At 38.6% G+C, this 25,020-nt stretch overlaps 1 protein-coding gene and 1 non-coding gene across 5 annotated transcripts in view; one reads left to right on the top strand and one right to left on the bottom strand.

Moving 5' to 3' along the window:
* Positions 1–1,961: 1,961 nt before the first annotated feature.
* Positions 1,962–25,020, top strand: part of U2SURP (U2 snRNP associated SURP domain containing) — a 48,480-nt gene continuing 25,421 nt past the window's right edge. The window contains exons 1-13 of one of the 4 annotated variants that reach the window (XM_064275563.1): positions 1,962–2,080; positions 8,323–8,367; positions 10,389–10,520; positions 12,756–12,854; positions 15,678–15,792; positions 16,239–16,372; positions 19,947–20,014; positions 20,574–20,668; positions 20,752–20,787; positions 20,878–20,960; positions 21,943–22,108; positions 22,286–22,497; positions 23,432–23,475. In XM_064275563.1, the coding sequence (XP_064131633.1) occupies positions 2,036–2,080; positions 8,323–8,367; positions 10,389–10,520; positions 12,756–12,854; positions 15,678–15,792; positions 16,239–16,372; positions 19,947–20,014; positions 20,574–20,668; positions 20,752–20,787; positions 20,878–20,960; positions 21,943–22,108; positions 22,286–22,497; positions 23,432–23,475 (1,274 nt within the window). In that variant the 5' untranslated portion in view covers positions 1,962–2,035. Of the gene's footprint in view, positions 2,081–8,322; positions 8,368–10,388; positions 10,521–12,755; positions 12,855–15,677; positions 15,793–16,238; positions 16,373–19,946; positions 20,015–20,573; positions 20,669–20,751; positions 20,788–20,877; positions 20,961–21,942; positions 22,109–22,285; positions 22,498–23,431; positions 23,476–25,020 lie in introns of those variants that run through there. The other 3 variants (XM_064275561.1, XM_064275562.1, XM_064275564.1) reach the window with 3 other exon arrangements.
* LOC111752310 (U6 spliceosomal RNA) lies at positions 9,224–9,326 on the bottom strand. Its single transcript, XR_002787275.1, has one exon. It is a non-coding gene; the product is annotated as a U6 spliceosomal RNA (small nuclear RNA).

The following is a 25,020-nucleotide window of genomic DNA, read 5'->3' on the forward strand; positions in this document are numbered from 1 at the left end:
CTGCTTCTCACCATCTTGCACCATTTCCAGTGTTACAGCTCTCTGTAACAGGGATCCCGGGTCCAAAGGACATGCACCACTCCTAGCTCTTCTTGGTGGTACGGGGTCCCCTGCTCTCTGCTCACATCTCTCACCTTTTATCTTTTATAAGATAAAACGTGTGACTCAAGTAAGGGCATGACTTGAAAAAGGATGGTAGGGTAGTGACTGAGGTGAGAGTGGTGACTTAAGTCACATTCTCTAGTAAGGTGGTGACTCAAGACACATCCCACCTTAATCTGCCTCGTTAATACAACAGACAACTCACTCCCAAATGGGACCACAACCACAGGCACAGAGGCTAGGATTTACAATACACCACCAAGTAGAGGCTAATTATAGCAATCACAAAATGGAAGATGATTACATCATTACATAACTGCCATAACATAACATGGTCCAGCCAAGGTGACACACAACCTTAACTATCTCTGGTTCCACATGCCTTATTTGCACAGTCTCACTCAATCACTGTGTGGGAGTCACAAACTATGGCTAGAAGGGCCATATTAAGTAATTCATGTCACCACACTAGGACTTCCACTACAACGTTGAATAGCCGTGGTGAGAGCAGGAGTCCTTGTCTTGTTCCCCATCTTAGTGGAAAAGCTTTCAGTCTTTCACCGAGTATAATGTTAGTTGTGGGTTTTAAATTTAATGAAGACAGTACATTTTTACTCGTCTGTGTAAGCCCCACAACACTTTGCACAGGGTTTTGTAGAAAACACAAGGCTCAAAAATATTTTGAATGAATTAGGGAACACGGTTCCCTGTCCCTTCCAATTCTCCTGCACCCCCAATATCTTAAGTTGATCTTCCCGACTTAAATCTGTCTTCCGCTATGCTCTGAGCAATCTTTTAAAATGAAAATCTGACCATATTACAGCCCCACTTAACCCTATTGAGGGCGACGCTTCATCCTCAGAATATAACTCTTAACTCCTAATACAGGGTTCCTGTATGGTTATCTCGGCATCCTGTGTGAACTTGCTCCCATTCACTTCTCCAGCCGCGTCCCCCTAAGCCTCTTGGTTTAATAAAACTTGACTGCTTGTGGTGCCCCGCAAAACGGGCTGCAGTCATTCATGCCACAAAGCTTTTATTCCAACTGCTCTCTCTGCCTGGAATGTCTTTACCACTTTCCTTGCCTGGCTTGGTTCCAAGCACGACCTTCTCAAGCAAGCTTTCCTTCTGCGAATCCAGATCCCGATTTAGAACTTTCAAAAAGTCCTAAGTACCTAAAAAATTTATGGCGCTCCCCCATTTATGTGAATAACAGGAAACAGTACAGAACAGTAGATTTACATGTATGCTAGATTGAGAATACCGTCTTTCTCTCGTTCATCCTCTCTCTGCTCGTGTCCATTTTGCAGGCGCCCTAAACAGTCAGTTTACCTTGTAACCGCAATGCTGGATTCCCGAACTGGGTCAAATGCCCCTCTTCTGGGCCTTCCAGGCACAACTCTAGCTCAACATTGACCATTTTAAAGTAACGTGAGCAGATGCCAAGTTTGCCTTTGCCAGTGGGGTGTGAGCTCCCGAGGAGGCGCGAACTGCGTCTTTGTTCACTGAGCGCCAGACTCCCAGTTGGCTTCAAACCTATTTTTTGAGTTGAAATGAATGCTCCTCCCAGATGTTCAGTGCATTTCTCTTTAAGGAGCGGCTCCCTCCTCGCCTGGGAAATACAACCGGCTGGCACCTATTGAGTGTTGGCCCTGGGAAAGGAGTGTGAGATATCAGTTGGTCCTGAACATCAGAACAAGGAGATTCTCTCCTAAATTCACTAGCACAACAACCCTGTCACAGAGACACAGACAACAACCCGTGGAAGGACTGACCCCGGAAGTCACGTGACTCGGCCCCGCCCGGGCTCACTACCTCGTCAGTCGACTACTCAGCCTTGCAGGCGCCTCAGGCGGGCTCCGCCGAGATCTGCGCTTTCGGTGCTCGACTCTCCTGTGCTGCTGCCGCCGCCGAAGGAGGGGCAAAGCTCAAGATGGCGGACAAAACGCCAGGCGGCTCTCAGAAGGCCAGTTCAAAGGTAATTTCTTAGAAGACTTCGTAAGTCAGTGGCTCTGTCGCTGTCGTCTGGGGCCTACAGACAGTTCTGGTCAGCGGGAGGCGAGCGGGTTGGGGGTGTGCGTTCTGGTCGCAACGGTAGGCCGGGGCGCCGCCGCACCGTGGTGCGCATGTTGAGAGGCCTGGTGTCGCCCCTAAGCCCCAGCCTGCACTCAGCTCGACACTGGCGGGCCCGGGGGGACGGCGTGAATCCTTCGGCCCGCGTTTGGCGCTGGAGTCAAACTAGGAAGTCACAGTGAGGTCCGAGACCTGTGAAAACGCGCCCGTGTCTCAGGTTGTTGAGTCTGAGGCCGCCGGACACAGCAAGGGAGAGGCGGGAAGCGCTTTTCGGGGCTTGTGCCTGCGTCCCTTTATCTTGGGTTCTTTAGCTCAGATCCTTCCGGCCTTCCTCAGTTTCCCTCGTGTCCTCCAGGGAATAAATAACCTCTAGGGCTGCCTATGAGGGGAGGGCTAATAGTGGAGGGACGCGGGTGGGAAGTGCAGAGGCGGGAGCACTTTTCCTTTGCAGTGCTGCACCGCCAAGGTTAATGCTACACGCTACACGTGGTCTTTACCTCACTTTAGAGGAAGTGTAAAATGAGCACTTGTTTTTGAGGGTCCAGGATTTGGCTTCGGCTTCATCTCCATGTTGTGTATTCTACTGAAAGGAGAGCTTCCGTAGACTTGGAAGCCATCTAAGAGTAGTAATTTGCATTTGGTTTTACGGGAACCCTGTTCGTATACTGTGAAACCAAAGTGCTGTAGAGGAGTAGTTTGTTGTCAGTAAGGTTGTAGTTAACGTCAGATCCTAGTTGCCATATCGGGCAGGGCATTTAATCGTTTTTTTTTACTTTGAGTTTCTCGTCTGGAAAACATGTTGAAAGAAATAGGTATTTACTGACACGAAGTTGTTGTGAAGCGTTTTGATGCTGATGCAAGAAGTTGTGTAACTCTTGAAAGTTCTGGGGACTGTTAACACATCTAAACTGTGTATGTGGTTATAAGTCGGTTAACAGGTTTACGTTTGCCTTGACAAACTGGTTATGTTACCAAAACAACCCGTTTTATACTTGATTTCTCAGTTTCTAATAAATGTGAATCTTCATGCCGTTTGGTGAATGATGCTCATAATTAGTTCATAATTACTTATAACTTTACTAGTCAACCTTTACCAAAAAAAAAAAAAAAAACTCAAAAAAGCAAAAAAAAAACCCCAAACCCGTTGCTGTCGAGTCAATTCCAACTCATAGCCACCCAAGAGGACAGAGCAGAACTGCCCCATGGGGTTTCCAGGGAGCACCTGGTGGATTCGAACTGTTCACCTTTTGGTTAGCAGCTATAGGTCTTAACTACCGTGCCACCACGGTTTCCAGTCAACCTTTAGTTTAAAAAAAAAAAAAAATTTTTTTTTTTTTTTTTAGTTATGTGAAAAAGTATGGTAGAAGGCCAGTTTTGGCTACATTACATCAAGGAACCCTGTGTCAGTTCCTCCTCTCCCCAACACACTTCCCCTGTCTTGTGAGGGAGAGAAACAGGTGTGTACCTTACTCTTGTGCCCACTCTTCCCCTTAACAGACTCATGCTAAAAGCAGCCCATTTTGTATTAAGGAGCCTTAGTAAAGCAAGCTGCTATTATATTATTGTTAGACCAGAAAAACCAAACCCACTGCCGTTGAGTCGATTCCGACTCATAGCGACCCTATTGTTAAAAAAAAGTGCCTTCAAATCAGTTCTGACTCATAGAGACCCTGTGCACAACAGAAGGAAATACAGCCTGGTCCTGCACCATCCTCACAACTGTTTCTGTGTTTGAGCCCACTCTTGCGGCTACTGTGTCCGACCATCTTGTTGAGGGTCTTCTTCTCTTTCACAGACCTTCTACGAAGAATAATGTCCTTCTGCAGGGACTGGTCTCTTTTGATAACATGTCCAAAGTACGTGAGATGAAGTCTCACCATCCCCTCTTCTAAGGAACATTCTGACTGTACTTCTTTCAAGACAGATTTGTTTGTTGTTTTGGCTGTCCATGGTATATTCGATATTCTTCGCCAACACCATAATTCAAGGGCATCACTTCTTTTTCAGTCTTCCTTATTCATTGTCCAGCTTTCATGTACGTTTGAGGCGATAGAAAATACCAAAGCTAGCTACATCCATAGTAATGTTTCATGCATACATTTCACAATTTTTGTTTCTTGTTGAAGTAAGTATCTCTTATTTGAGGCCTTGGACACATTAAAAACATTTCAGTGTACATGTTCAGGCTTCCTTCTCAAGGTTGTGTATGGCTGTATAAGTTATTGAGTATTCCAGTAATAAAATTTTTTTTAGTTTATGTCACTTTAGGTTATCATCTCTTGATGCTGTTCATAGATTTTTATCAATGTCTGTAAAGGGAATCAATATCTCAGTAATCAAATGATGTTGACATGATTTTTTTTCCATTAATATGGCTGTTGTTGTGTGCCATCCAGTTGACTCTGACTTGTAGCAACCCTATCAGATGAAATAGAACTTCTTTGTAGTGTTTCCTAGGCTGTGATCTTTATGGAAGCAGATCGCCAGGTCTTTTCTCCAGCAGAGCTGCTGGTGGGCTCAAACCACCAGACTTTCGGTTAGCAGCCAAGCGCTAACCGGGGCCCTTCGTTAATATGGAGGCATAGCATATTGGAAAGGTTATGGAGTTTGATAATAAACAAGAGTTTTGGATTTGAATTCTGGCTTGGTAACTAGCTAGATTTTGCGATGTTAAGGCAAATTGCTTAAACTCTTGAGCTTCAAATTTCTCCTGTAATACGGTAGAATATGGATATAATCTCTCTCCTTTTTTTAAACAGGGTCGATGTAGGATTAGAGGAGTTAATATCTGTAACATTAATAAATCTTATAAACGTAACAAATCTTAGCTCCTTTCCCCTCTCTGGTTGTTTTTACAGGAAATACAAAGTCCTCAAAATGTTAGGAAAAATTTTAATCCTGAGATATAGAATCTTAAGTCATCAGGTATCGTGATGACATTCAGGCCGTTGCTTTTTATTTGGAACAGAAACCCAGAATTTATTGGAGAGAGTCAGAGAACATTTTGGCAAATACTACGTACAATATTTGGAGTTTCTAGCTTTTGATCTCTGGTTCGATTTCCCTTTATCTGGGGAGAGTAGATGAGGGGCTTCTTACAATACAGATGATGGAGTGAACAGATACTTTCGTTTCCTGCTCATTCTGCTTCTTTGGTAGTTAAATTCCTATTGACATGTTAATTATATTTCTAGACATTAAGGAAAACATTAATTTTAAAATGTAAAATATGAAAGTTTTCTACTGTTGACAACAGCAAAGTCACTTAAACATCTCTTAATTATAAAATAAAGAGATTAAATTAGATAACCTCTGTAGTTCCTTCTGGAGTCCCTGGGTGAATTCCAACAACAAATCAGAAGTCTCTAGAAGTTAGAGAAACAAGTGACAGCTGGTTGAATGGAGCATGGGAAAGGCTTCAAGAGCGTAGTGGTATTTGATTGATTGGGCTCTTTGAACAACATATAGAGTTGTGAAGGGTAGAGAGGTTGTTGTTGAGTGTCCTTGAGTTGATTCTGACTCATAGCGATCTTACAGGACAGAGTAGAACTGCCCCATAAGGTTTCCTAGGCCGTAATCTTTATGGGGGCAGGTCGCCAGTTTGTTTCTCCTGCGGAGCAGGTCTGGTAGGTTCCAGCAGCCAACTGTCTGGATATCAGCTGAGCGCTTTAGCCCTTGCACCACTAGGGGAAGGGTAGATTCTGCGTTCTAAAACAAGTGATGGATGAGGTGAGAAAATAGAAATTTCTGGAAGGTGGATTTGTAAATAATTTGGTTTAGCCAGTGCATACTGCACTTGCACGAGGAATAAAAGGAGCTGAGACTGGAAAGTTAAGTGGGCGCCAAATAGTGGAGGAGTTTGCATGTGAGGGAATAAAATTATAGAGCCCTGGAAATTTTGGTCAGAAAAGTCCATTAGGAAAGGTGGTTCTGGGTGCATCGTTTGGGAAGGATTTGGGGGTGAGGAGAAGTGTTTTGGAGGTTATTGCGGTGGTGCAGTTAAATATTGAGGATTGCGTAAAAGTCTTACCTAAGATCCTCTCCTGGGAAGCTTTTCCTAATGTCCCTTATCTCCATTAAGATTTGCCTGCCTTTTTGTGCTCTGTGGCAATCCACCTTGTTTTGCTTGTGTCCCTTTGATTAGCTCCTAACTGGGGGAGGGGGGATATCTCTTATTTTACTTTGTATTTCAATGCAAGATACAGCACCAGTCTCATAGGAGTTGCCAGGTAAATGGTTGAATAAAGGAAAGAGCTGAATCACAGTGGCGTCTATATAAAGGATAAGAAGGGCCCTCATGGAAGAGCTATGTTAGAGGTGGGGTGAATGGAATCTGACTACTTACCAACTGGTTATGGGAGTAAAGAAGTAGTAGCGAGTAGTCTAGGATGACTTTATTATAATGCTGCTACGGGCTAACACTTATTGACCAGTTACTATGTTCTAAGCACTGTTGTAAGTGCTTCTCCCGTATGTGCCCTTCATAACAATCCTGAGGCAGGTTCTTTTAAGTTCTATAGACTAGGAAACTAGGCCCAAGGTTACAAAGCTAGTAAAATGCTAAAGCCAGCTTTCACACCCAAGAAGTCTGGCTCCAGAGCTTGCACTCTTAACGTTGGATTACTTCCAGATTGAGTGATTGAGAGTTCCACCCCAGTGTCAGAAATGAGAAGGTCAAGGTGAGAGGCTAACTCGAGAAGGATTTCAGGTTAAGATGAGCCGGAGGCATCCAGTCCATTTAAGAACAGATTGGAGCCCAGGAACTGGGACTAAGATTGAAGGTCAAAAATTAGGAATCATCTCAGTACAGTAAAAGCGTTGATAAGCTTTATTCTTTTGGATTTTCTGAGTTCTGAGTACCTGGAAATGGATGCATTTCAAGGTGTGTTTCAAAGTGCATTTCACAGAGTTAAGTTTAAATATCGTAAAGAATTTCTTCTGTACCAGTGTACCTTTCAGGAATGGTTAGCTGGGAGAGAAAGTAAATGATGGGGACCCAGTAAAAGTTAGGAACAGAAAGAAGATAGACAGGAAGAATGGGGGTGGGAGGTGCCTCAGTGTTTGGTTTTCTTGGACTGATTTTGCCTTGGCCTCTGCAGTGGAGTTCAGAGGAGTAAATTGATTCAGTATGATAATCTGACCAGCTGCTCCTAGCTTTATGCTTAGACAAGGTAAGGCAATACTGTATAGACCCATGTGAAATCTTCCTATATTTACCATTTTCTATAACATACAGATCTTCAGCTTTCTCTTGAAAATTAATATGATGTCTTGTGAAATCTTACTACCCAGGACCTTCAAAAATAAAAACAGCTCAGCAATGAAGTTCAATTCTGGGCCTCTAAAAATTCAGAAAGTTATCATCTGTGTTTTAGTTAATAGTGTTTCCGCTTCTTTTTCCTTAGATGCATAGTGAAAAAACAAATTATTGTATGTCACATGTAATCTGAAATGCAGATCAATTACGAAAAACTAAGATCAAATTATAGCAGTTGACATTCTTGGGAAGTGCCATTATTTGAGGACTGAACTCTTCCTGTGCAAACAGCTAGCCTGTGGCAAGCTGGAGTAGGAGCAGCCCCTAAAAACAAGTTGTACACGGTAGCCTGTTGGGGAATTCGATAACAGGTTTTTCTTTTTTTTTCTCTTGTACTATTTCTGAAGTAGAATTCGTACCCCTTACTAGCCAGCAAGGGCTTCTGTGTGGATTTTCTTGCTGCTAGAATCTGCTTCCTATGAAGCTTTTTTTTTTTTTTTTTTTGCTGTGTAATGAGAGATTGCTGCTTGTGGCAGTTTTGTGGCAGTAGATAGTGTATCTTATGACTTAAGAAGAGCTTTTGCACAAAAATCCTGTTGGAAAACTGGTGGTTAAATTTCTAGTCTATGCTATAAAAAGGTAAATGTGTCCCGTTAGCATTTATGTCATATTTTGGAAAGCATACGTTCTGAATTTTAAAGAATTAACTTGCGCTCTTATTTTGGATCACAATCTTTTTATAAGCCAGGTTGCTGGTGTTCAGTTTTATTAACTTAGAAGAAATTGTTACAAGTTTGGAAACATTGTATAACATCAGAAATACTGTTTTGTTAATGTAATAAGACATTTTCTGATCATTTAAATATTGGCTTTATTTTTAATACTTGTAGACAAGATCGTCAGATGTTCATTCTTCTGGATCTTCAGACGCGCATGTGAGTATAAAAGATAACCTTTGTCTTTTTTTCTTTGAAATTTAATTTCTCTTTCTGCATACCCCTACACCTGGGATTTTACTTGATGAATAAATGTGATTATATTGTACGTGCCTGGGCTTCAGACTGGTTCTCTCTTGGCCAAAGAAGCAAAATTGGAACAGACCCGAATTTCTAGAATTTGGGTGATGCATGCAGAACTATAACTGGAATGGGAAAAATTATAGGCCAAAGCCCTGGAATGGGAGACCAGGTAGAAGTGTGGTGAGCTTTTTCAAGAGCCTGATGCAGTCTCTTGGATGTTGCCAGGACTGTGGAGAGTGACACACGTTCAAAGCTGCATAATCAGTCGCTGTCTTTGAGCAGGGCATTGCTGTTCGGACTCTGCTATGCAGTGTCCACGCTACCCTTGTTTTTTGAGAGGGTTATTAAGTTTCTAGCAGGGCTTTGACCCGTAAATTTTCCCGTTCCAGTTCACCCACATTTTAAAAATTGAGGTCTGTTCGGCTTTCACTTCATTGGCCATGACTGAACTAGGCAGAACCAGTTCTTTTACCCTTTTTGCTAGTCACTCTCCTTTTTTTCAAGTTCTTCTCGCGGTCATCTCTAACCATGTTAAAAACCTAGTATGTGTATTTCCCTGTTTTTATTGTGCTTACATGATTTTGTACAGACATAAAGGTGTGTATTAATACATTTACTATGGGATTGCATTATACACATTCTTACTGCACAGCACACCTGTTGGAAATCTCTGGCAAGTCAACTGGCATATGTCTATTATATTCTTTTTAATGGCACTGTAGTGTTCTGTGGTGGGGAGGTACAATTGTTTATTCAGCTATTTTCTGTTGACGAACATATACTTGTTCTCACAGATTTGCATGTTATCCTTGCATAGGGGCCATGCAATCTCTGCATTGTTCTAATTTTAGTGTACGTGTTGCCAGAATGAGCATGGTGTACAGTTTTTATTTAAATTTTTTTGACATTGAATAGCACTGGATTCAGCATTCCTTTATATATGTTGTTATAGTAGTGCTCAAAGTGTGATCCTCAGACCCTTGAGGGCCTTTGAGAATCTTTCAGAGGGCCTGTGAGTTCAAGTCTGTTTTTGCAATGGTAACCAGAAAAACCCATTGCTGTTAAGTTGATTCTGACTCATAGCGACCATATCGGACAGAGTAGAACTGCCCCATAGGGTTTTTAAGGAGTGGCTGGTGGATTTGAACTGCCAACCTTTTGGTTAGCCACCGAGCTCTTAACCACTGTTCTACTGCGGTTCCTTTGCAGTGGTACTAAGACATTATTTGCCTTTTTCATTGTGTTGACATTCGCACTGAGGCGCAGAGGCAACTGGTGGGTAAGCTGTTGACAACTTAGCATAAGTCAGGGCTGTAGCACCAAAAGGTACTAGTAGTCGTTGTATTCTTTACCCCTAGAAAAAAATTCTTTACCCCTAGACACAGTAAAAATACACTAGTTTCCCTTAAGGATGTTCTTGATGAAGCAATAAATGGTATTAATATTATTTGATCTTGGCCTTCTGTATAGGTCTTTTTAATATGCTGTGTAATGAAATGAGAAGTACGCATAAAGCACTTCTGCTTACCTAAGTGGGATTCTTTTGTTGAGGAAAAAGTACTTACGTGATTGTTTGAACTGAGGAATTAACTAATTGATTTTTTTTCATGGAATATTTTTACTTAAAGGAATGGCTGACAAACTGTGGTTAATAAGACAGGTATTTGGCAGACATTTTTCTCGAAAATGAAGAAAATGAACCTGTTATACTTCAAGGAAAGCTACTCTTTGTTGCTAAGAGTAAAATTTGAGCCTTCCAGTACAAAGTAGAATTATTGAAAACTTTACTTTTAAAAGACTTTTCTGATGAGATCAGTGATGACACAGAGGGATATGATTTTTGATAGTGTATAATGAAATTTATCGACATTTGGGCTATTTCTCGTTTTCAATAATATATATTGATTTTTTAAAACCTTGTTTTACTTTTTCTGAAGATGGATTCATCTGGACCCTCAGATAGTGATATGCCAAGTCGGACACGACCTAAGAGCCCAAGAAAACATAATTATAGGAATGAAAATACCCGTGAAAACCTCTGTGACTCTCCCCATCAGAATCCCTCAAGAGTGAGTATTGATAAAGACAAAAAGAGACAGTGAATGATTTTAACCTGTCCTTGATTGTAGTGGTTGAATATCTCAGTTTTGTTACTTGTTGTTTCATATTACACTGTCTGAAAATGTATTAATTATAGCATCGTTTATAGTATTCTGTTTTATAAAGGGTTGTGATAAACTCAGGTTCATGTAAGGAAATGTTCTTTAGCTTGTATGTGAAATATGTTTCATTTAAAAAACAAAGCAGGACATTGGATGTAAAATGACTGATGATCACATTTATCTTTCCTCCTTTTCATTATACATTTACTGAACCAAGTTCCAGATATTAGTCACTGAAAATACACAGATGATGAAAACACAGTTCTTAGTCCAAGAGAGTTTGTAGTGTAGCCCTGGGCAGCAGACACAAGCAGGTGCTGTTCTCTCCAGACGTGCCTGGGGCACTGTGGGAATATAGAAAAGGAGCTGCCGTATTCATGCATCTGCAAAGTGATCGTGTGCTCTTTCAGTCTTTTTTCTATTTCAAACATTTTTTTCTCGTGGTTATATTTGAAAAATACACATAAAGTACACAGTCATCAGCAGCCAATAATACTACAAACTTTTTCAATTTTTTTGTGTAATATTTCTAAGCATATTTTAATTTTTCTCATATCCATTTTACAGAAGGACATTTTAGAATACCCTGTTTTCAGTTCTAAGCCTTGTTCTGTTTTAGCAAAAATTCTACAGACATACTTTTTAATGGATGATTGCATTCCTTTGAGTAAACATTCCGTAATTTCCTTAACCATTTCTTTCTTGGGTATCTAAATTTAGCTCTTAGGATATAAATAAAGTTTGCGGATAGAAATTGTTTGCAGAATTATCCTCATTGCTGAATTTATGTGTGAGTTTACAGCTTTTAGCATTGAAACTAAAGATGCTGATGATGGCGATTTTTTTTTTTTTTTCCTATTATGGGAAAAATTTACTTTGAATCTGTTCTTGAAATCCAGTATTGACTTTTGGGTTATGTACTGTTTTATTTTTTCTCAAAGGTATTATTTTAATATAACTTTAAAATGATTTGTAGTAATATTAATCTTCCATTTGGCATCTTCAAGGGCAAGCTCATTTAATTATGAGGGACTTAACAAAGCCTAATTTTCTAATTGGATAACTTACTTTAGTAGGGGGCAGAGAGAAACTTTGAGATTTCAATTACAGATTAATATTTTAGGTTGTATTTAATAAATATTCCTCTCTTAAATTTTTGAATCAAAATCATAACTTTCAAATGAATAACTGATAAACAACTAAAGGTCTATAGACAATTTACTCAAGCCATGCTTTAGAGGGAAATTGTTTCTAACTTACATAAATGAAGAGTTCATTAAAATAGTATTTTCTTATATTCAAAATGAGATGGCGTAGCTTTACTTAAACTGAAACTGAAAATACTGTAGGTGATACATTCCGCATGAAGAAAATGAAGTTAGGCTCATAAATGTTGGTATCGTGGGTGAAGATTGAGGTAATTTACTGAATTATGAAGGAAGTGATGCCATTTCTGGTACCTGGAATGAGAGTTATAGGTGGTAGTCAGATCCCTGCTGCGGGACTGTATGCCCCCGTTGCCCTATCTCTGAGTGTTTCAGGTCCCTGCTGCGGGGCTGTGGGGATGTGTGCCCCCGTCGCCCTATCTGAGTCTTTCAGATCCCTGCTGTGGGACCGTGGGGATGTGTGCCCCCATTGCCCCGAGTGTTTCAGATCCCTGCTGCGGGACCGTGGGGATGTGTGCCTCCGTTCCCCTATCTGAGTGTTTCAGATCCCTGCTGCGGGACCGTGGGGATGTATGCCTCCGTTGCCCTATCCGAGTGTCTTTTCTAGCTCTGTTTCCTTTGCTTAGAAACACCTGTGCTTTGTCTCCTCAAGTCTTTTATTGTTACAGCCAGCAAGTGGGTTGCATGAGTTCTATGACTAGCTCTCTGTTTTGTTTCTTACCTTTTTTAAAAAAATGGCCTTTACGTGTTACTGACCTTGAGCTAACAAAGACATTCTTTGATGAATACATATATCAGAATCAAGCCCAAAGCACCACTTGATGCTTAGAGTAGCCCCAACTCTGCTTCTTTACAGCGAACATTTTTTAAAACAAGCCACCTATTCAGAAGACTTAGTAATCAGTTGAGGTGTATTAAAGTTATAGATCGCATTAAGAATGTATATTTAAAGTATGCTTTTCATTTCTTTTCATAGCCTGTTCTAGAAAACAAACTTAAAGCATTCAGTATTGGAAAAATGAGTACAGCTAAGCGAACACTAAGTAAGAAGGAGCAAGAAGAATTAAAGAAAAAGGTAATGTTTAAAATGTATTTTGAATTATCCTTGGAGATGAATGTGTCTAAGGGACTATCAGTGTATAGGCAGGAGAGAAATGTTTCCCAGAGATTGTTCACGTCCAGGGTATCCTCATCTCCCACCCCCAAGTCAAATCTGTAACATGGGGCATATTCAGAGGATCCAGCTTCTACCCCTGCCCCCTTCACCCTGTTTCCTCTCTTCCTTTCTGTATAGAAATTTTGGTTATTTTCTGGTCTATTCTTTTTGTATATAAGCAAGTACGTGCACACTTGTCATACCCCACTTCCCTTTCTTAGGTTAACAGTAGCATGGTATTCACAGTACATTTTTCTTGGCCTTGCCTTTTTTTAACCAAAAATTATATCTCAGATTATTTTATAGCAGTGTATAGAAATTTTCCTCACTTTTTTTTTTTTGTTTTAAATAGCTGTGTAGATGTGTAATAGTTTTTCAACTGAAATGATACTGAGGGCATCTGTGTCTGGTATTTTACCATTATAGATAGTGCTGTTAAGACTAGTGTTGTTCATATGGTTTTTCTTTCTTCTTCTTTTGTAATTTTACTAGTGTATCTTTGGAAAATATTCCTATAAGTGAGATTACCGGGATGAACGGTAAGCACATAAATGTGGTTTTGCTAGATATGGTCATATTGCCCTCTGAGGTACAGGGTGATTCTGCGTTCCTATCGGCAGTGTATGAGTAGTGGTTTCCCCATAGCGTTGCCAACAGGATGCTATGAAAGAAGTTTTGCCAATTTGCTAGGTGGAGAATGGTTCTTGGTGTACTTTTTAATTTGCATTTTTCCTCTGGGCAAGGTTGAGCAGCTTTTTTTTGTTTGTTTCTGTGAACTGTCTGCTTTTTTCCTATAAGTTAATAGGTCATCTCTATTGTTAGAGTCTATATTAAGCAAATTAACACTTGGTCTCTGATGCAGAGTATGGTGTTTTTTCTCAGTTTGCCAGTTGTGCTTTTATTTTGCTTCTGGTGTTGTTTTTTTTTTTTTCATGAGAAAATTATTTTTACATAGTCAAGTTTATCAGTCTTTGCCTCCTCTGGTTTCTGGTTCTCCAGTCAAGTTTTTCTCCATTCTCAGGAATTTCCCCATGTTTTCTTCTATACTTGTATGGTTTCAGTTAAAAAAAAAAAAAAAATCTGATTAATTTGGAATATATCCTGATGTACAGTATGATGGATGAATTGGTGCATTTTTTTTACTTCAAATGGCTATCCTGTTATCCTAACTTTTTTTTTGAAAAATCTGTCTATTCCCCACTAATTTGAGAACCCCCTTTTGTTGAATACTAAACTTCTACATGTGGTTGTATTTATTAAGAAGCCCTAGTTGTGCAGTGGTTAAATGCTTCACTGCTCACCGACAGCAGCTCTGCGGAAGAAAGACTTGGTGATCTGCTCCCATAAAGATAATAGCCTAGAAGACTATGGGGCAGGGGCAGTTCTACTCTGTCACATGGGATGGCTATGGATTGAAATGTAGTCAGTGGCAGGCAGCAGCCATTATATTTATTTGTGGATTGTTCGTTTTGTTCCACTGGCCTTTCTATTTATATGTGTTTTAGGGACATTTAGAATACTTATAATTGAAAATGATAAGGTTCTGACCTATTTTTTTTTTTTTTTAATAAATACCATCTGTCAAGAGTAGAAATTTAGAAATTGTAGCAGCAGTATCTAATACTGTATCCATATCTTGGATGGTTTGAAAAGTAAACCTTTCTGTTTACTGGATTAAATCATGCCTTGGAAACTTCGTAAACAGTAGTAGTATAATGTGTCTTCGTATAGTCCATGGTCTTATAGTTTGGCACTTGAACTGTCTCTAAACAAATTTACATGTCAGCTTATACTTAGTAGATCCTTTTCTTGTTTCACAAATTGCCAGTAGAGAAGCAGAGCTTCTTTTGGTTTCAATATTAATTAATATCTGATATCTACTAAGCATTGGAGTCCTGGTGACTTAACAGTGGTTAAGAGCTTGGCTGCTAACCACAAGGTTGGCAGTTTGAATCTACCAGCTGCTCCTTGGAAACCCTATGGGATAGTTCTACTCTGTCCTATAAGGTTGCTATGGCAAGAGGTTTGGTGTTTTTTTTGTTTTTTAAACTAAGGATTAGTATCACTACTTATTAAGACTGCTTTTTCCAGGGAAGGGAGTTTTTTTTTTTTTTTAATTCTGCTTTTGATGGCTTACAGAGTATATTAGTTTCTCATTTAACAATTAATACACAGCGTTTTGTGACATTGGTTGCCAACCCCACGATATGTCAACCCTTTCATCTTCTTGACCTTGGGTTCGCCATTTCCATTTGTCCAACTTTCCTGTCCCCTCCTGCCTTCTTATCCTTGCCCCTGGGCTGGTGTGTCCATTTAGGGTCATGCATGATTGAGCTACGTGTATTACTGTTTGTTTCATGAACTTGTCTAATCTTTGGTGGAAGGTGAACCTCAGGAGTGACTTAAGTACTAAGTTAAAAGGGTGTCCAGGGGCCATACTCGTGGGGTTTCTCCAGTCTCTGTCAGACCAGTGAGTTTTTTTTTTTTTGTGAGTTAGAATTTTGTTCTACATTTTTCTCCATCTCTGCCTGGGACTGCCTGTTATGATCCCTGGTAGAGCAGTCGTGGTAGTAGCCAGGCACCATCTGGTTGTGCCGGACTCAGCCTAGGGGAGGTTGTGGTAGTTGTGGTAGTCCAGGAGAGGAGGCTTTGTTTGCATTATTCTCTGATGAATTTAACCATATATACAAAAATGGTTTTTATATTATTTGATAAGTAAATTTATATCTTTATGTATATTAGGAGGATGAAAAGGCAGCTGCTGAGATCTATGAGGAATTTCTTGCTGCTTTTGAAGGAAGTGATGGTAATAAAGTGAAAACATTTGTGCGAGGAGGTGTTGTTAATGCAGCTAAAGGTAAGTGTGGGTATTGTCTTTGAGCAAACCCAAGCCTTGACTGAGGGGCTATAAATAGGTACTTAGGAGAGAAGTTTGGTTGCTTTTGGGTTTCACATTTCCTTTTGATTAGCACCCTCTAGTGGTGATATTACCTGACAAAATAAATGGCTAAAGTGAATTAATGAGAAATTGGAGCCAGATAACTTTTGAAAACAATGTACCTTTCTGGTTTGGAAGCTGCAGAGCATTTGGAAAAATTTTAATATATTTCATAATTTTACTCTAAATGATTAATGTTTTTGAGAAGAGGACAGTAATACCAGAATTTAACTTAATTTTGTCAGTAGTGGTAAATCTTAATACTGAAAGCATTCTATTTTTGTTTATTTTTAAGTAGAACTAGTGAGTGAATAAAATCCAAATAATATGGAATTAGTTTTGAAACTTAATATTTTAAATTTCAGAAGAACATGAAACAGATGAAAAACGAGGTAAAATCTATAAGCCTTCTTCAAGATTTGCAGATCAAAAAAATCCTCCAAATCAGTCATCCAATGAAAGACCACCGTCTCTTCTTGTGATAGAAACCAAAAAGCCTGTAAGTTATACTTAAATAATTTACGTTTGTGTTCAGAGATGATGCTGCCAATGGCACTGTCAGTACTTCCACTGTAAGCAGGACTTTGGCTTTTTGTTTTTAATTTTTCGGGGTAGAGGTTGAGTTTTAATCTTTCTAACCTAGTAAGCTACTTAGATGATGGTAGATGATAAAATTAGAATAGGGCATGTGGTTAATATTCGTTCATGTTCTTCGAGCGGTGACCGTTTGTTGTCACTATACTCGTAGCATCTCGGTGTGCTGCTCCTGAACTTAGGGCATGTTTCTCTGGGCTGAGCTGGTATGTAGACACGTGTAATTCTTATTTCGTAGTTGTGGTTTCAATTAATGTAAGTCAGCGATTGACTGTCATTCTAGATATAGATGTAAAATAATGAAGTTCTTTTAAAAAAAAATTGTGAAGTGAGGCGTTTAAGTTATATTACCGTCTATAATGTGAGTGGAAACCCTGGTGGTGTAGTGGTTACGTGCTACGGCTGCTAACCAAAGGGCCGGCAGTTCGAATCTGCCAGGTGCTCCTTGGAAACTCTGTAGGGCAGTTCTACTCTGTTCTATAGGGTCGCTGAGTCGGAATCGACTCGATGGCACTGGGTTATAATGTGAGTTAATTTTGGAAGACGATACATGTATTCCAACAATGTCTCTCTTGCCCAGAATATTCTTGGAACTTTTTTGGAATTATTATCGGAATGAGTGGCATTTTCTTATAAGTATTCTCAGTGTTAGAAAAATTTTGTTCTTTGAGGGCGAAGTTTTTTGGGGGATAGGAATAGATGTGGGTCAGTTCATTTGGTGCCAGATTTGGTGAATAAACCCACTGCCGTTGAGTCGATTCTGACTCATAGTGACTCTATAGGACAGAATGGAACTGCCCCGTAGAGTTTCTGAGGAGCGCCTGGCGGATTCGGACTGCAAACCTCTTGGTTAACAGCTGTAGCACTTAACCACTATGCCACCAGGGTTTCTGATTTGGTGAATACATATGATTATATTGAATAAGGAGTTCTTGTGTGGCTTTTAAAATATCTCTGAAAGCAGTTTTTTCAAATAGTAGCTTTATCGAGATAAAATTCATATTCCAATAAAACTCACCCTTTTAAAAGTGTGCAATTCAGTGATTTTCTAGTATTTTCAAAGAGTTGTGCAAAATAATTATTGCTATCTGTTTTTAGAACGTATCCCATTAGAACATTTTCATCATCCCAGAAAGAAACTCTGTGCTCCTTAGCAGGCATTCCCCATTTCCCCCAGTCCCTGGCAACCACTGCTCTATTTTCTGTCTCTGGATTTCATACAAATGGAATCATACAACATTTAGTCTTTTTTTTTAATCTGGCTTTCTCACTTAGCATAATGTTTTCAGGACTCATCCATGTTGGTAGTGTGTATCATTACTTCCTTCCTTTTTATGATCGAATAATATTGTTTTATTCCTATACCACATTTTGTTTATTCACTTGTAGTTTGATGGGTGGTTTGACCTTTTCAGCTATTAGGAGTAATGCTGCCATGAACATTCATGTACAGGTTTTTGTGTGGACAAGCGTGTTCAGTTTTTTTGGATATACTGTATTTTTATGCAAATAATGCGAGCCTTCTGTGTTTGCCACTGCGCCCTCCTCCTGTGAGGCATTTTGTAAGCATGCTATGCTAGTTTATTTTACAGCAGCATGTGAAAAAATTGGCATAGTGGTACTTAAGAAAATACCTTATGGGCGGATGGCACAGTTGGCAGACAAACATAGAGGGCTGTGTTATTTGCATAAAAATATGGTATACCTAGGAGTGGAGTTGCTGGGTCGTATGGTACCTCTTGGTCTCTGGGTGGTGTGAGTGGTTTGCGCTTGAAGATTGGCAATTCAGACTCACCTAGCATCACCACAGAAGAAAGGCCTGGGAATCTTCCATATAGATTACAACCAAGAAAACTATGGATCTCAGTTCTGCTTTGTAACTCATGAATTGGAATTGACCCAATGGTAGCAGGTTTGAGTTTTTTGTTTGTTTGTTTAAGGTAATTATGCTTAACCTTTTGAGGATCTGCCAAACTCTTTTCCAAATTGGCTGTACGAATTTATAGTCCTACAGGCAATGTATGAGAATTATGATTTCTCCACATTTTCACCAACACTTGTTATTGTCTTTTTTAAAAAAAAATACAATTATTTTCGTTTAGTAAATGTGAAGTTGTATCTCATTGTAATTTTGATTTGCATTTTCCTCGTGTCTGATAATTTTAAACATCTTTTCATGCTTCATTCACTTGTATATCTTCTTTGGAGAAATGTCTATTCAAATTCTTGGCCAGTTTTTTAAGTGGATTGCTTGCCTTTTTATTGAGTTATAAGATTATTTTATATAGTCTTCAAGTTCCTTATCAGCTCATTCTGTTGGTTGTCTTTTCATTTCCTTGAGGGTGTCCTTTGAAATACAAAACCTTTATCTGTGTTTTTTCTTTTGTCTGTTGTGATTTTACCCATTGCCATCGAGTTGATTCTGACTGTTAATAGTGATTAAGTGCTGCAGCTGCTGTCCAGAAGGTTGGCAGTTTGAGCCCACCAGGCCCGCCTTGGAAATGAAGGGCACTTCTGCTCCGTCCTTTAGGGTCGCTGAGTTGGAGCCGACTCGACGGCGGTGGGTTTAGTTTTTTGGTTTGGCTTGTGATTTTGGTGTTATAGCCAAGAACCATTGCCTAGTTCAGGGTTATGAAAATTTACTCGTGTGTTTTGTTTTTAGGCTTTTATAGTTTTAACTCTTAAATTTAGGTCTAATTTCCATTTTGAGTTAATTTTGTACGTGGCGTGAAGTAGGGGTTGAACTTTATTCTTTGCTTGTGGATATTCAGTTGTCCTGTTTTCAGTACTATTTGTTGAAAAGGAGCCCTGGTGGTGGCAGTGGTTAAGCGCCTGGCTGCTGACTGAAGGGTTGGCGGTTAGAACCCACCAGCAGCTCCATGGGAGAGAGAGGCGGCAGTCTGCCCCTGTAAAGACGACAGCCTTGGAAGCCCTGTGGGGGCGGTTCTGCTCTGTCTAATACAGTCACTTTGAGTTGGAATTGACTCGACACCATTAGGTTTGGCTTTGGTATTTGTCGAAAAGACTATTCTTTCCCCATCAAATTGTCTTGGAACCCTTGAAAGCAATTTTAAAAGAGGGATTCTAAAGGTGTTACGGATTGTTTTAGTAATTCATATCCTCTTAAGGTGATTGCTTTGAAGAGTGCATATTTTTGGTAGTTGTTCGTGGCAGTTACTTTGTGTGGCAGTTGAGTGACTTTATGGTTATTAATTTTGCCCCCCGTCCTGCGCCCATAATATTCAGACCTAAGTATTGTCAGCTTTGGGAGATAAACTTAATGGCTCCTTTAAGACTGCTGATAGCGTCAATTGTTATTTTGGAGAGGCAGGAAGGGAGATTTAGTGGTAACAGAAGTGTTCTTTTTATGTAAAGTTTTTAGACCATAGAAATGGCACTAAAATAAAGCTGGTTTTTAAATGATTTAATTATTGAACCATTAGTTTTGTTTAAAGTATAACTTGTCATATCCTTCATAGCCACTGAAGAAAGGGGAGAAAGAAAAGAAAAAAAGCAATTTGGAACTCTTCAAAGAAGAATTAAAACAGTAAGTTTTATAGTGTGGAGGGTAACTACCATAGGTATGAGCTGATGCTTAACAGATGCAGGTATGAAGAATGTAGTGTACAATTAGTTATTACTAACCAGTTTACCATGAGGTCGTTTTAGGCATCATAGTGATATTTTGTGAGGTATGTTTTGAAAATTAACCTTTAATCCAGCATCTAGATTGTTTGCATTAAGTGGGTTCAATTAAATTGATTTATCTAATGTCCGGAGTCCTGTTTGCAGTGGAAACAACGTACTCACTTGTGAGGTGGTGGTGGAACTTAGCCAAGAAATAACAAATTCTCTGCTTTTGACGAATTCCCTTCTCACCTTAAAAATGAGCTTCATATTCCATTTTAATATGATAAATGAGAAATTTGCTCTTGGCTCGTTATAGCTGAGGACTCTGTAATGTAGGTTGTTGTCAGTACTGGCATTTGATTACCCACGTATATTTCAAGTTATTTGAAAGTGGTACCTGGGTCAGGTGTATTTTTATTAAATGCGAAACAAGCAAATTTTGGCCCATTATTAGTGACTTTAAATGTTTTCAACAGAATTCAAGAAGAGCGTGATGAAAGACACAAAACAAAAGGCAGGTTAAGTCGATTTGAGCCTCCTCAGTCAGATTCTGATGGTCAGCGTCGTTCTAGTAAGTGACATTTATTTTAATGTTTATATTTGTGATTAATTGTTCTAAAAACTAAGAATTATTTTCTTGTCTTCCTTTTTAAGTGGATGCGCCTTCAAGAAGAAATAGATCATCTGGTGGTAATACAGTTTTTTGCTCTTTTAATTAACCAGAATTGTTCAGACTTTGTATTTTATGGGTTATAACTTTTTTTCCCCTCTTGTCCATAGTTCTTGATGATTATGCTCCTGGCTCACATGATGTAGGAGATCCAAGCACTACTAATTTATACCTTGGGAATATTAATCCACAGGTAATATTGGAAACATAATAGGAATTTTGGCTCATACTTTTGGAGGAAAACGGCTTTGTCAGTCAATGAAGAAGTAAAATCAGGAACCTCAGGTTAATGTGTCTGGTGCAACTAGACAGCATGGAAAATTATAAACTTCACCCGCAACTGGTCTGGGCCAGAGTATCTTGCTACAGTTTCTTAAGGGCTTATTTTTTCTTAGTCTGCTTTGAATTTAAAGTGCTTTATTAAGTGTTGACTTTGTTATAATCGTGTTTATCAGATCAGGACATGTCTGGTGCTGGGAAACGTTCTTTTGAGACCACCGTTTCTGATGCACAGCTTCTTATGGGTTTTTTTTTTCTTTTTTCTCCTTGTAAAAGCAAAGTAATACTTGTGCTTTTGTTTTTTATATTTTCATTACTTTCTTTCCCGGTGCAGTGTTGCTAATTGTGTTATGAAGATGTAGTGTTTGTTATATATAATACGTGCTTTTAAAAATTGTATCTGTTTTGGATCTTGTTCCATGCTTGCGGTTTTGGTTTTCTCTGTTTCGGATTACACTGGGAGTTGGGCGCTTGAATGAGAAAAAGCGATGAGATCCTTTTTTCTTTTAATGTTCATAACCAACAAATACTTTTTCCTTAAATGCGTTAATCACTCCTGCCTGACAAGTGCTGCTAAATCCCTAAAACCAACTACCGCTGTAGAACAGCTTATTAGGATCCAGAATCCTAAAAGGGGAAAGGGGAAGGGAAAGGGGAGTTTTGATTTCTGCAGCAACTAGGCCTTCTCACCCCTAGTCACTTCTTAAAGTAAAACAGAAGTGTTCTTACCTGTGCAGAGTTCTTAAAGGTTCTTAGTACTTGAATAGAAAATTGTAGCATTAATACGTTTCATTCCACAAAGGCTACTTTGCTTTCTGTTGCATAGAATTTTTTTTTTTTTCTTTTCCTTTATTTCTGTTTTTGCATACCAAAACACTCTGCATGCCTTCTTATAGATGAATGAAGAAATGCTGTGCCAGGAATTTGGAAGATTTGGGCCATTAGCCAGTGTCAAAATTATGTGGCCTAGAACTGATGAAGAAAGAGCAAGAGAGAGAAATTGTGGCTTTGTGGCATTTATGAATAGGAGAGATGCTGAAAGAGCTTTAAAAAATTTAAATGGTAAGAAACTTTATCATCCACTTATAGAATTCAGAGTTCTTTGGTTCTGAAAAGTTTATAAAAATTCTAGGGGAGAAAAATAGATCAGAAATGGAAAGACTGAAAATGAAAACTAATTCACCCCAAATTTTGTATTTCCTTCCGAGGGTTACCAAAATGATCTTTCTTTTCTTACAGGAAAGATGATTATGTCTTTTGAAATGAAGTTAGGTTGGGGTAAAGCTGTACCTATCCCTCCACATCCAATATACATTCCACCTTCTATGATGGAACACACGCTTCCCCCACCTCCATCAGGACTGCCTTTTAATGCGCAGCCTAGAGAGCGATTAAAGAACCCCAATGCTCCTATGTTACCGCCACCTAAAAACAAGGAGGATTTTGAGAAGGTAATTAAAAAAATACATAGGGCCGCATCTAATTTGTAAATACTAAATCTGTGCCAGTATTTCTTTCGACAATTTTATAGAAAATATGTGTATAAATTGTTTGGCAACTCTTAAAAGAAATAAGTAGATGTGTTCCCTGCCTTAGCCCATGGAATCCCTGTATTGAAATACTAGGTCATATTTTTATTTGTGGCTACCATTTCCTTTTTTGACCACTTGTTAAGTTTTTTTTTTTTTTTCTTTGTCCACTGTTGTGTCCAGGTTGCTTAAGTGCAGTATCTAAATTTACTTTGTTCTGAGAAAGTGATAATTTATATTTGGTTAAGTGACTTTTCAATTAGGAAGACTCCTAAATAGTTGAACTGTTTGAATGGCAGCTAGCTAACTTAGTTCTCAAGATCTGAGGTATTAGAATATTTGAGAGCATATGTGGTTTTTAAAAAATAGTTAACTACTCTAGTAAAAGCAAAGGGTGAGTATTTTCTTTTTATTAAACATAAAACCAACTTAATTTGAAGTTTCAAGAATTTGTTGGTTCTCTTATGAATTAATTACACTTAAAAGGACAGGGCTGGTTTTAAAGGCTTGGGAACAAAGTAGTGAACTGTATGGTCAGAGACAAACAGTTAATTATTTCACAAATTAAAATCTTTATCTGATAATTCTCAGTGTAGTACCTATTCCAGTGCATTGATGTGCATTCTGGCAGGAATGTTCTGATTCTTTGCATTTGGTGAACGTTTATTGTTCACTGAACACATCCATTTGCATTTATGTAATTGCTTAGTGTATAATTACTTCAAATGCAGTGATTGCCTGCAAAACTTGTGATTAGATGTGTAGTATTTTCAATGCATATGTATATTTTTGCTTGTTACTTGTTAACAATACTCACATATTCTATGTTTATTATCTGATGTGACTTCATATACAGACTCTGTCGCAAGCCATAGTCAAAGTGGTTATCCCAACAGAAAGGTACATGTTTTTCTTTATTATTACTGATCTAAATATAGACAATATCCCCTTCTGAATTAAAAAAAGAATGGTGTTGAGGAAAAGGTAATATCTTGACTGAGCAATGGTTCCTTCCCAGTACTTTTTGGGGGGATATGTGAAATTTAACTAACTTTAATATAGTTTGTATTTTTATGTCATTATCTTTTTGTTTTTATTTTTGCCAATGTAGAAAATCTTATACTTTTAGTATTAGAATGTATTTAATAGATTTAATCTGGAATTATTGATCAAATGATGTTAGCCTGTTACAATGGGAAGATAGGTGTTTTAAACGTATCTTAAATTCTAGATAGTGTTACAGTTAGTCCCAAATGTATTTTTTCTTGGTTTCTGAATTATGTACAGTTAATATACAGCCTTGGTTTGAGTTTCCCTTACTGAAGACACAGCTTTGTTTTTTTCCTAATTGACATTAAGAAGAAATTGCAGTCATTTTCATGAGCATGGGATATACTGTAAACTTTTTTTCACGATGACAGAGATACTTGGAATTTTTTTCTTTTCCTTTTTTTATTTTTTAACATAACATTAAAGCAGAAGAACTCACGCCCTAGGTTTGCTCTTGCTCAGTCAAGCTAAGCCTTTTCCCAAACCCAGGAGCACACACTGGTTGGATAATAAATGAACACAAAAGAATACCAAATTCTCTTTGACATTGGCCTTGGTGAGCAACACCAGCTGAACTGTCTGCGGCAGCGGGGGACCAGGAAAACATCATGGGATGGATTGGGAAAGTATACAGTTTTTGACCAGACATTGGTACGATCGACTCCAGTAAATGTGGTTTTATTATAACTGAGAGACATTTTTTTGTTGCTCAAAATAAGATAATTACCATTTTAAAATAATGCACTTTAAAGTAGATCATCTTTTTGTACTACACTGTTTAATTTTGATATAAACTAGTCACTGTTTTTTAAATAAGACCTTAAACACACAATCCTTAGGGAAAAGGAGTATGATTATAATTCTTTAATAATCTTGAATTCAAGTTAGCAAACAACTAATTGTCAGATTTTGATTTTAAATAATCATATGAAACATTTTAAAACTTTTTTAAACTAAATTTTCTAAAAATAGATTTATCAGAGTTACAAGCCTATTTAAAACTGTAGTGGTTCCCCTTCCACCCCCCCACCCCCCCCAACTGATAAAGTGTTCGCAGGAAAGTAATTTTACAGCATTCAGAAAGAATATATCCAGTAGTCTCACATGTGGCTCCGCTTATTTATAAACCAAACTTCAGTTGAATATACATTTTGCTGTAAAATCTTGACTCACCGTTAGTGTGAATTTTCTGTTTTAAACTTGCCAAGCCATTTTTCATCTATCTTTAATGCTGAAGTCAAGTTGCTTTTGACTTAATTCCCACAAGTTTCTGGATGTATCTAGCATTTGCCCATTTGGTTTTATATATTATGATAATCACATAAAATTTCCCCTAGCTTTAATTTGGCTCATATCAGTAGGGGCCTTGGAACTGAGTCATAACTTTGCATTATC

Source organism: Loxodonta africana, chromosome 23, assembly GCF_030014295.1.
Source record: "Loxodonta africana isolate mLoxAfr1 chromosome 23, mLoxAfr1.hap2, whole genome shotgun sequence".
NCBI classification, from domain to species: domain Eukaryota; kingdom Metazoa; phylum Chordata; class Mammalia; order Proboscidea; family Elephantidae; genus Loxodonta; species Loxodonta africana.